Source organism: Argiope bruennichi, chromosome 7 (genome assembly GCF_947563725.1).
Source record: "Argiope bruennichi chromosome 7, qqArgBrue1.1, whole genome shotgun sequence".
Lineage (NCBI taxonomy): Eukaryota > Metazoa > Arthropoda > Arachnida > Araneae > Araneidae > Argiope > Argiope bruennichi.
In genome coordinates, this window is record NC_079157.1 from 45205518 (window position 1) to 45218839 (window position 13322).

The 13322-nt window shown below is 33.0% G+C and overlaps 1 protein-coding gene across 2 annotated transcripts in view; it reads left to right on the forward strand.

Moving 5' to 3' along the window:
• Positions 1-13322, forward strand: part of LOC129975046 (proto-oncogene tyrosine-protein kinase receptor Ret-like) — an 84496-nt gene that overhangs the window by 10845 nt on the left and 60329 nt on the right. The window contains exons 3-7 of one of the 2 annotated variants that reach the window (XM_056087918.1): positions 83-361; positions 4494-4726; positions 7791-7947; positions 8030-8121; positions 10353-10478. In XM_056087918.1, the coding sequence (XP_055943893.1) occupies positions 83-361; positions 4494-4726; positions 7791-7947; positions 8030-8121; positions 10353-10478 (887 nt within the window). The remainder of the gene's footprint in view (positions 1-82; positions 362-4493; positions 4727-7790; positions 7948-8029; positions 8122-10352; positions 10479-13322) is intronic. The other variant, XM_056087919.1, reaches the window with a different exon arrangement.

Sequence of the window (13322 nt, forward strand, 5' to 3'; positions counted from 1 at the left end):
AATTTTATTGCACTTTGTCATCCATTTCTCTTGTATGCTTATAACACAAAAGTACTGCATAGCATTTTTGTGCATATTTCAGAATTCAGAGGCTCCACTTTTGCTCTGGACATTATTGCTGTTCCAGCAAAAAAGGCTTCAGTGGAAACAGCGCATGCCACTGTTGTTATCACAATCACCGAGGACAACTTCACACTACCTGATTGCAGCCCCAGAGAGGACCTCTGTTTTTCAGCCCCAGAAATGCACTATCAGATTCCGGAGACGATACGGAAAGGTTCAGATTTGGTGAATTTAAGACCCATCCCTTATGCCAAACTGTGCCCTGAATCTAATGTAAAATACACCTTATCTTTTGACGGTAGGTCCAATATGTTTTATTATTATTATTTCTCGTTCCTATAAAGAATATCATTATATCGTTGGAATGAGCTTTGCTTTAGATAATGAAAAAAAAATGTAATCCTCGGTTTTGCAAAATATTCAGATCTAAAGGGAGGGGGAAAAGCTGTTCTTTTTTTCCGGCAAATATTACAAAATAAATTGTAAAACAATTGTAAATACAGTTAAATGTAAATATATTCACTAATAGATATCTATCTGTTCGGTAAATATCATAATCTAAATCTGTTAATAGACATTTAGCAGACGATTCCTTTTCAGACATTTTACAACTGCTACTATTTTTATTTTGTTGAAATATTATTAAAAAGTGAAAGCAAACGATTTTTTCTTTGATAAACATATTTTGTTAATATTATTTCGTTTATTTATTTATTTTTTGTATAATAGCTGATGATCAATTGTCAACCTTCTGGAATCTGGAAATGTTTGTAATATACGCTGTTATGTTGAATGAATAAACAAGCCGATGGAATTCTCAATTGCTTGGAGTACTATTTTAGTTTTAAGAATTTAAGATGCTCTGCAAGCTATAGTTTGAAGCTTAAGAAAACGGGTAGTTTTCTAGAAAGCATGCAAAACTATCTATCTTTTTCTCAAATGCATCCATTCCTCCTTACTTTGATAACTTTTATTTATACTGTCTTACAGACACCAATATAATTTCTCTACGGGTGTAAAATATCAGCAATAATCATAGCTTTATTTGTAATCAAATTTAGAATAGTTCATTTCTCCTCAGTTCTTTAGAATACGCACATTCCTTATTACTTAGATTCTTATTACACTGTGTCTTAGAAATTTCATTAATTCTCCCTCTTTTCGAAATAAGTAATCAGTTATGGACACATTAAGAAATGAGCAGCACTCGCACGGCGTTTCTTGTAAAATAATAGCTTCTAGAGAAATAAAAACCTGAAAAAACCTGCGGCAGAGTTCTCCACCCCTGACCACTGAACTTTCAAAAATTTTACAATCATATAAAACATCATAAACTCTATTTGTCCTTTGTGGTCATTTATTCATCAGCATTCTCCATTTTCGAGTGAAATTTAAAAATTCTACTGCACTTTGTATTTTCTAGGCAGAATAATTGAAATTTTCACGCAATTATTGTACCAATTTAGAAATTCATACTTCGCATCAATGCTCTTGAATTCCGAATAAGTTGTTAATGTTCAACCACTTTTTTCATGAGATAAATCCGTGATATAAAATATATTTCACAATTTACATGAAGCATATTTTTTTAATCTAATGTTATTTTGTATTTTGGTAAAAATTAAGAGATTTTCTTCAAACATACCTTTCGTTAGAGCTAAATTTCGCAATAATATTTCAATGCATCCTGGTTTCAAATTCAATTTATATTTGAAACGAACAGAATTTTATTTCAAATATAAATCCAGCTAATTCAAATACATAAAAAATCGAAATTTCTCAGTTGTTGCTCATGATGATTAACAAATTTGGTAAAATTCTGTTTTCCCATAAATGCCTTTTCTTAAATAAATTTTTATGATTCTTGATTTTCTGTGTTTTAATGTGGCAATATACAAAATCATTTCAGAGAGAAAGAGAGATTTATTTTTCCTTTATTAACTGGATCAGTGAGTAAACCAATAGGAGAGGTCTCCCTAAACTTTCTCACGTATTCTCTAATAAATTTGTCATGCCAGAGAGCACATATTTATTAACTTTTATTACATGTATAACTTTTATATATGCATATTTATAACTTTTATTTTTAACTTTTGGTGTGAATTTAGCATTTTTACAAAATCTATTGTGTGATCGTTGGCGAATGATTTGGCGATTAATCCCTGACATGCGGTTAATAGTATACGAAAATCAAATTTGTGCTTTAAACTTTTTTTTCTCAACCGTCTGAAACTTAGATTTAACACAAAACAGCACTTATAATCACAAAAATCTCTTACCGAATTTGACATAGTTAAATCATTGTGTTTTTGAATTATCGCATTTATATGTTTCTGAAAGTACAGACCGACAGACAATCAACCCTTGCTTGGATTTCGTTTAAAATTTGATAGGTATTTGCACTATAGATGTTAAATCTTTGTACCAAATCTTATCAAGACAGCTCTCTTCGTTTTGTAGTTACCGTATTAATTATATTCGAACAGTCGAATGTAATTAATCAGTCGAATTTCCTCAGAACAGATTTTACTCAAATTTTGATAGAAATCTGCAAATTTAGTGTACAGGCCGTATACCAGATTTCACCGGTCTGGCTTAAAGCATTTTTTACATTTGCCACATACAGATAGGCAGACGGGTGGGCATTTTTCAAAAATGTGTTTTTGGAACTCAGTGTGATCTAGAATGTTAAGAATCGTCAAAATCACGAGTTCGAATTTTTTGACTATTACTGTACTTTCTCTACAGTACGTATACAAATTAATTATTTTTAAAGTAATAACGAGCCATTCGACTCATCAGGAAAATAATTAATTAAAAGTCAATTACAAATTTATTTTAATCGTTATTGTTTTGAATTAGTTAGAAATGTTCGAATAATCACCTCAAAAAAATTTGAAAAAGGTAATGGAAATAGAATGTGTTGCTGGTGAAATTTTAATTCTCAATATTTCTTATAAAAACGGGCTTATTTTTTTAAAAAAAAAATCTTAAAATTCAATAAATTATGTCACAGATCCAAAAAAAAAAAAAAAAACTTTCTTTAAAATAAAAACTGTTTGCTCTGTTTGAGGCGAAGATTTTTTTCCGACATACATTAGGATCCATACTTCCGGGAAATACATACGAAAAATTATCGAAAACAACAAAAGACATTAAATAAAAAATGTCTACGTTTAATTCCAAATTTCGAACTTGGAGATGCATTGAGTCCCCATTACAATTATTTGTGTGCCAAATTTATGGCCGCAAGTGCGCTTAATTTGTCTAGACATCGTCAAAACGCAAACAGATACACAAATACTTTCATTTCTAAATATAGATGAAAGTGTTTTTTGATAAAATACCTCATATTTTTTTACATATAAATTTTAGCAATGCTGTGTTTTGTTAGACGCACTCGAATACTTTCTCCTAGAATATTAGAAACCAATTGTATTAGGGTGTTCCAAATGTTTCTTTCTCATTGCGCTATGAATGGTCTTATCTGGATCTGCTTGTGCAAACATGCAGATTTATCTATTAGCCGTCTATGTCATCGGTTTCAATCATACCAGAGCTCTACTATACCCCAAGCCGAGACTACACCCAAAAAAGTCCTTTTGTCCATTTGGTGGGACTGGAAAGGCGTACTTTTCTACAAGCTCCTTCCTCAAGGTGAAACAATAAATTCTAAGAAATACTGTCATCAACTGGATCAATTAAAAGCTGTTATAGAAAAAAAAACGGCCAGAATTAAGGAACTGACGAGGCGTTGTTTTTCATCATGACATCGCAAGACACATATTGCATTAGTCGTAAGAGAGAAGCTCTTACAGTTTGATTGGGATGTTTTATCACATCCTGCACACTCTCCAGATCTCCCTCCATTTGATTATTATTTCTTTCTGTCTTTAAAAATTTCTCTTCGCGATAAGCGCTTTGAATCCACCAGCGAAATAAAATGGCACCTCGAGGATTATTTCTTGTCCAAAACATAACAATTTTGGAAAGACGGCATAATGTAGCTTCCTGAGAGATGGAAGAAGGTAATAGAGCAAAAGGGTTCTTATATAACAAAATAAATAATATATTAACCAGTAAATGTTGTGTATCCATTTCATATTAGAAATAGGAAAGAAACTTATGGGACACCCTAATAGACAATTTTATCTTTAAAGGTGGAATTCAATTTGCTTCTAGACATCTGTTCCACCTTATTTAGGTTAGTTTTATTAAAACATTAATTGTGACAGAAAACCAGTTTTAATTAAGACGGCAAATTGATTAAAATAACAAAAATTATAATTTCATTTATTTCAAACCATTCAAAGGTTATGTAATTCTTATAAATTTATTATTATTTTACTAATTTACAGCAGAATTTTAAAATGTCAATCATGTTTTTAGAAGTTTATTAAAATTTTATTTGAAATTCTTTTGTATTACAGATAGCTTTCCGGTAGCGATAGAGAATGAAATACTGAAGGTTAAAAAATTATTTGACTTCGAGGAATCCGCGTATCATGAATGGAATATAACGTGTGAAGTGCAAAGTAAAAATGAAAATGGCACCTTCTACTCCAGAATCAGAGTTTATGTCCTGGATGTCGATGACAATTCCCCTTACATCCAGAACAGCACTGATACTTATCAAGAAGTAGATGCTTCGCAAATCTCACCCGTAAGTTTCTATTTCCTCTTCTAGTTTTGTATCATTTTAAACGCATTAGAAGTAAGAAGATTTTTTAAGTGCTATCCAATCACTAATTTATGCACACATTAGATTCTCAGCCATAGGTACATATAAAAGCTGAGGGCTACAAATTCAATTCCGCGGTACTAGAATTTAATTTCAACCAGGGGGAGTAGTCTCTCTGAAATTTTCTGGCATACTCTCCAATAAAGGTCTTAACCCCCTTCCTCCGCATAAATTCGTGATTAAGGCCATGATTAGTTCGCATCGCATTAATGAATGATAGCTATGAAATATAGATCTTTGGTCTGAATCTGTTTCGAGAATATATATTTGGACACATTTTGGCTGGCCGTTTGACACCAAAATTCAACACAAAACTATAACTGTGCGATAATATATCAACAGAAACGATAACATATCAACAGAAACGATAACATATCAATAGAAACGATAACAACGATAACATATCAATAGAAACGATAACAACGATAACATATCAATAGAAACGATAACAACGATAACATATCAATAGAAACGATAACATATCAATAGAAACGATAACATATCAATAGAAACGATAACAACGATAACATATCAATAGAAACGATAACGATAACATATCAATAGAAACGATAACGATAACATATCAATAGAAACGATAACATATCAATAGAAACTATAACAACACGATAGCATATCAATTTCATTGATTTAAGATATTCAGTTTATGATCTGTTGAGTTTACATTCATGCTAAAGAACAAGCCTACAGATAGTCAAATGTTTGATGAATTTAGATCCAAATTTGATAAGTATTTTTATTTTATCGCTAAATCTGTATACTAAATTTTATCTCCCTAGCTCTTGGCGTTTTGTTGTTGTCGAATTCACTTGTGTACGAACCACTAGCCAGGCTTCCTGTAAACGGATTTCATTCAAAATTTCAAAAGAACTCCACAAATTCAATCATAATTCCATATACCAATTTTCGTCTGTCTAGTTCAAAACGTTTTTAAGCTACCATGTTCACAATCATACATATACCAAAATTGTTTTTTTTTCGGACTCATTGAAGTCAGTAACCTGGAAATTTCTTAAAATCTCGAGCACGAATTCTTTGGAGATTACAATTCTCCCTCTATATTTCGTATACGCGAAAGTAAGAAAGCATTTTGTTGGAATAACACGTGTTTATTGTTTAATATATTTCAAAATTTAACAAATTAAATTAAGAAAATTATCCCATAATATATGTAACTAAGTATAATAAATTCATGTATAATTAACTTGGCTTGTGAGCCGTAGGGTTTCAGGTTCGAGACCCGATTCCACCGAAGAACCGTCGTGTAAAGGGGTCTGTTGCACGTTAAATCCGTCATGCCAAACGTCCTCCCGCTGGTGTGGTGGGGCGTGGAGAGGGGGGTGCCAGCTCAGGTGTCGTCCTCGTCATCTGACCGCGGTTCAAAATTACGAGGTCCGTCCCAAAATAGCCCTAGTGTTGCTTTACAACGGGACGTTAATATAACTAAACTAAACTAAACTAATCATGTATAAGTAAGTATAACTTAAATTCCTATTATTTTTCCGGAGACAGGATCCCTAATGTCCACATAGAGTGCCTTGTTTACGTTTAACATACCTTATTCATCCTTCTAGAAAATGACAGGAAATAAGATGGGTAAGGCTAATGCAGGTATTTCGATTACTCAGAGTCTCTATATAATAAAAAAATCATTTGAGTATAATACGTATAAAGGTTTCATGCACAAGTAATCAAAATGTTAAATTTGATAAAGGAGTGGTTTTGTCACAAATACTGAGGATAGATTGTTTCCTTAGTAAATATTTTAAACACGGGTTTTCCATCGTTAAAAAATAAGAAGTTTTTATAAAAATCAGAAGAATAATATATTCCAAATTCTTCATTCTTTCCGTTTTTAAATGTGCTAAATAATAAAAAATAATAAATCGGCTAAAAAAGCCTGTAAAATTTTTTAAAAAAATTAAATTTTCAATTTTTTAAAAATTTAAACTAGCTCTTCTTGCTAAAGAAACGATACAAATGTGTTTCAGGAAGATTTAAGCATGAAATGTGCATTGGATGAAAACCGGAAATATAAGGGTAAGTAATATACAGCAAATAATGAAGCTTTCCTCCAGTTCCAGTTCCAGAGTTCGTTGAATTTCCCTATATAAACTCCTTGTTTTGAAACACTGCAAATGCTATTTCCGAATAGACATTGTCAGTTTGAAGCCTGATTTATTTTGAAAGTAATAACGTCCTATTTTAAAGCAACACTAGTGCTATTTTTGGACGGATCTCTTAAATTTTGAACCGCGGTCAGATAACGAGGACGACACCTCAGTTGGAACCCCCCCCCTCTCCAAGCTTCTGCACCACACCATCTAGAGGACCTTTGTCCTCGACGGTTTTAACGTTACCTAGAACCGCTTACTCGAGAATGCTTCGATGGAGTCGGGTTTCGAGTGTGGATCCTTCTGGCCTCGAAGCTGAGACCATATCACCAGGCCACCACAGCTAACACGCTAGATCGGATCCCTTACTTTGGAACCTTCCTTCCATCAAGCCATCAAATGCTTGCGACAGATTACACTAATTCATCTAATTTTTTGTCCCCATCTCCTCTAATTTGTTAATTAAAAGCCTTGGAACTATCAAATTTTTAAATTAACAATATTCTTCTTCTTTTTATTTTGAACGGCTAATTATTTAAAAAAATTCTTACTACTCTTTCTCTTCGATCCCACCCGGGGGGAGGGGGGACAAATCGTAATTGATGATAAGAAGCTTCCAGCATGGTGGTTGATTCTTGCTACCTTGGAGGGTACACGAAAAGGTGGGAGTCTGGCTCCTCCCATCAATGACGGGACGTACTTCCTTAAGGAAGGGTTGTACTGTGGCCTGTGACGGCCCTTAGGACCCAACCACAGTTGTGGCTGTCCGATCATTCAGTATTTATTAACCGTGTGCCTTCGGGCGGGTCGGAGAGTCAGTGATATGAATTCTCTTTCACTTTATGTTTTTCCAGGGAAAAGAACTGCCCATACAACTGACGATACTCGATCCGGATTCCCCATCAGTGAACAAAATAACTGTGGATAAAACGGATCCCTTGAACCTGTTCCAGCTAAGAGATCCTGTCATATTCCACGGCGTGAACGGAGCTCACATGCTTATGAACACAGGTATAATGATCACGCCTTATTATGCCTATGAAATGTTTCCAATAATTTGTTTTTTGAAAATGTTTCTGTTTCTGTATTATAGCTCTTGTTCCCAAGTCTAACTTTCAATTCCCGGAATCGACGTATAATGTGACCGTCATTTTCAATGACTCCAGCCTTGTTGGAGCACATGAGGTAAAGCTCCCATTCTTAATTTTTCTTATTAGTACATAGCATGCCATTTCTATTGCGGAAGTTTTCAAATGTTAATTAATCTTTTGGTACAATGTCTTATTTCCAACAGTCACTGTTCATGAGCATTTCTTGAAAATATTACAGTCAAGGCAATTAAATTAATTAATTTTTTAATGCTCTCTATGAATACTTACTCAACTGTTTAAAGTAATAAGGGAAGCAAAGAAATCACTTCTCAAGCTCAGACCAAAGGTCAAATTTCGTTTCACATGAAGGCTCCTGAACTCTGAATATGATATCAATGGTCGTCTGCTCCTCATCATTTCCATCTTTTAGAAAAATTTCAAAATATCACTACTTTATTGTACAATCTCTATGGGAAACTAGCGGAAGTGGGCTACCCAAAACTTTCTAGCAAACTCTCTAAAAAAACTTGCCATGCCAGAGAACGCCTTTACATGGCATTGTTGTACAATAGTTACGAAATAATATCTTTTGGCTTCAATTTAGCATTTGTACTGAATCTATCGTGTCGTCCTTGGCGAGTTTTTTGGCGGTTACTCCCTGGCATGCCTTAATAATATATAAAACTCATACTTATGTTTTACACACGTATTTCTGAAACAAATTTTGACACAAAACTGCACTTGTAGTCACCAAATCCCATACTAAATTTGATATGTTTAAGTCACGGCATTTTTGAACTATCGCGTTTACATATTTCTGAAAGTACAGGCAACCCGTAGTTGGATTTGATTCTAAATTAGATAGAATAAATATTAAGTAATTATACATGTTAAAAATGTGTACTGAATTCTATCTAGCTAGCTCTCTGCGTTTGGTAGTTATCAAACAACCGGACAGATAGAATTCCTCTGAACGAATTTCTCTCAAAATTTGATAGAAATTTTAAAATTTGGTGTAAAGACATGTGCAAGTTTGAGGTTCGAACTTGTAACGTTAAGGTTTGTAGCCGCGTAACAAAGCCACTATACAAAAGTGTACACTCGTGTCCGGAAGTTGTTATCTGGCTTATGAAGTTACCACCACAATACTCCCCCACCAGTGAGTCGGTGTATTTTATCGCGCCAGTTATGGCGAGTGACGAACGTGATTATCGCGCCAAGCGTTATGGCGAGCGACGACGAGCGTGTGTGAGTGCTGGCTGCCGGTAGATGGAGCCAAGACAGTAGAACGAAGGATGCGGTTGTTCAGAACCCGGGTCACCAATGTGCAGGTTTGAGGTTCGAACTTGCAACGTTAGGGTTCGTAGCCGTGTACACTCGTGTCTGGAAGTTGTTATCTGGCTTATGAAGTTACCACCACAGACTGTATATCAAATTTCATCTATATAGTTTACAGCGTTTTTGAGTTATCTTTATCCAGACGGACATTTTTCAAAAATGTGTTTTTCGAACTCTGGAATGTGGATATTTGCCAAAATCCCGAGTTTGAATATTTTGACGATTGTTATGCTTTCTCTATACTACGTTTACGAAAAAGTAAAAATTATTCAACAAGCCCTGTGTAACCAGCAAATGACTAGATTCGTCGATAATGCCCTGCTATCATAATATACAGTGAAGAGAAGGAGATCTTTTTCTTTGTGATATACAGTAAGTGACGTATTATCATTGTGTTAACATCAAGAGTCGTAATAATCATTTTGTAGAGGCCAACAAAGGCAAGCAGTGTTTTGTTGCTTATTTGAATTATTGTATTCACTGAAGAAATTGATTCATTTAATATTAGGTTAACACATATGCTAATCCCAAGATCCACATAATGACTCATATGTGACAAGTTTTCAACAACATACTTACTCACAACCAAGCATTAAAAGCTCTCATTGAGAAATGTTTAAAAGCCTTTTACAAAGGGGATTTAATGTCTAGTGATAATTAATTACCTGCATCTCATTAACATTAAATTAGCACCACCCAATATCGCCACAGTGATATCCTTTCATAAACCATCTCATCAAGATTGCAAATTTGAATCAAGGTCAATACAAATTGTTAGCACTCTACACAACTAGTCCTTTAACATTTGTTGGATTGTATTTAATAAGAATTTGGATTGTATTTAATAAGAATTTGGATTGTGTTTAATAAGAATTTGGATTGTGTTTAATAAGAATTTGGATTGTATTTAAAAAGAATTTGTATTGTATTTAATAAGAATATTCTTTCATTGTATTAATGCCTGTAAATATTATTTTTCATTTACAGAATAGTCAAGTTATATTCCATGTACTAATATGCAACAGCAGTTCGGGAGTTAAGAGACCCGCTACGCCACCTAACCAGTTCGAGGCTCAAGCAAAAATATTTCGACATTCTGCTCACCTCACAAGAGTAGGTATTCATATTTTATGCGAACATTTTCACAAAAATCACTTTCAATTTTAAATACAGTTTCTTTGATAAGTCCAGAGAAATAGGCATCACTAATTGGTATTGAATATGTATAGTGATTTTTTTTTCTTAGGCCAAAACTCAACATGATATCTTATGCTTTTGAAATGTTTGAGAAATTAAAATTTATAGATTAATATTAGTGTTAAATACGTTTGTGGTAAATTAAAAAAATTCATATCAAATTGGGTTTATAATATGAAAAAGTTACTGATTTGGAGGAAGTTAATGAGCTCGGGTAATCAAAATTTAAAATAAAATCTTTAGTATCTAGATAATCAATTCAAACTCTTATTCGGATGAAAGAACGACGCTCTTTTTTACATAACAATAATTTCCAGCTTATCTGGATAATCAGTTTACTCAATTGATAACATCCAGGAACATCTTTTGATTACCAGTGTGAATAATCAAAAATAAGGTCTCTAAACTAATCAATATATATGCACTAAATTTATTTATCTCGGATACATATCCCACCCTGAAAGGACCTCAGATGAGGATGAGAAGCTTCCGACATGGTGGTTGGTTTTCGCTACACGGGGGGATATAGAAATGATGTGGGGTCGACTACCTCTTACCGAGAACGGGACATGCTTCCCATGGGAAGAGCTGTACCGTCGCCGGTGATAGCTCTTGGGATTCAACATTAATACCCACCAATGTGAAGCGGTCATTCAGATTTTATCCATGTTCTTCGGTGGGGGGGTGTGAATATTCAATGTGTGATTATCCCTGATACGTAATTGTAAAAACCCTAAAAGTCAACACTCTTCGATTTTAACGATGATAATTTCGAATTTCTCAGTCAAAACTGATGAATAGTAATAACATCAGAGTGAAACTAACATGGATTATCTGTGCTCCCGAAAATTTACTATAAAAAGAATTACAAAAATGATCTTCAGTCTAAAGACAATCAATCATTTAACAGTCAGTTCTGCCCCATTTATATTAAATATTTTGAATCATTTTGTTGAAGGATAGAATTGCCTTTAGTTTTTCCCATTCATCACAAAGTAATGATACCTTATCGTTTCTCGTAATATCCCCTGTCCTTGGGCGTTTGTTCTATTTCTCATGGGAACAGCAAAACTTCTAAACGATATTCAAGTAGAGTTCTTTACATAAATTACAAGCGGGAAAAATCAATTCCTGTATTAAAAAAAATCAGGATTGTTTGACCTTCTGCTTTCTCCTGTACATCAAAATCAAAATTAACTTGGAGCAGTTTAGTGTTTTTAGATGACGAATGTTATTATTACTACATCTAAAAACATGTAATAATTCTCTCTAAAAGAAGATAGTGGTTTTCACAATAATAAATTAGTTTTTGAGATATAAATTGATATTAGGTATACTGAATTTGGAACAAAAATAAAAATGTTTAATTCGAAATAAAGGCAAAAGTTAAGACTGGTTTCCAAGTAATAAGGAATTAATTTGAAGCAAAAACATAAAGTAATCTCATTTTATGATATTTAAGCCGCGACCAATTAATATTTCCATGTGACGAATAACGCTAAGTATTTGTACAGAAATAATTATTAAAAATTTTGTATGATATTTAATTTTATGTATAAAATACAATATACAGGTCAGTAAATGTAATAATTAAAATGTATATTATTTCCTTATTGATAGTAAATGGTAATATTCAGTTTTAATAAACTTTAAAATAGTGTCCTTTTTTGAATAATGCCGAAAAGAGATCACTATGAGTTCAGATTAAATACCATTTCTCGATTAAAGACCTTTTCCCAATCATAATTACACCAAACCAGATAAATAAATTTTATTTAAGAAAAGTATACGAAATTCATTCATTCTGCTCGTAACTGTTTGTAAATCTTGCATTCTTTTCTAAATTCATATTACCTCTCGTAATTTTTATTATAAGATTCAAAACACTCTTTCTTGAAAGTTTTATGACATTGCTTTCAGTTTATCGTTTCATTTGACATATAAGTTCACAGTTATCTAATCGAAATTATATGATTTTGTCTATATGATAGCCATAGCTGATATGTAAAGCGGTGTCCCAAAATTAATGCAAGATTTGAATTTGCCGCCATTCATGCAGTAAAATGTTCGCAACCCTATTTAAAAAAATCATTTGACAGCTAATAGTTAGGGTTAGTAAAAAATGGAGCGTTAACTGTAGCACAATGTATTTTCATTGTTGAACAACAGTTCAAAAATAATGAAAGTCTGGTGGCCATAGTTCGAAAATTAGAGAATTGGCTCTCTATATCGTGGGATTTAACACCATTGTATTTCTTTTTTATTATTTATTTGAAGGTTTTATTTTATTTCAAAGGTTTATTTGTAGTCAAAGGTCTATGCCAACAAATCCATAAGCGAGCGAGTATTGAAGAAAATTCAACGCTACATCAACAAAATTCAGCCACATGTATACAAAATGATCATGGAAAATTTCGGCAGAAGAGCGTTATGTGCCAGCAAAACCGTATAGGCCAATTGCCCTTTATGTTATTCCATTCATAACCCTATCCTGCGTACTTTACGATTCAATAAAAATATATCAATTTAAGGATCTGGGTTTTTTTTATTATTATTTATTTCAAATCTTGTATTAACACGTTGTTGTATCGTGGAACACTCCAATTTTACTAACCTTAAACTATCAGCTGTCAGCTGTCAATCAAATGCTTTTTTTAAAAGAATTGCCAACACTTTACTGTACAATGGGTAGCAAATTCGCATCTTGCGTTAATTTTGGGGCACCTTTCAGATCTGCCGAATGTTAACAGAGCATATAGG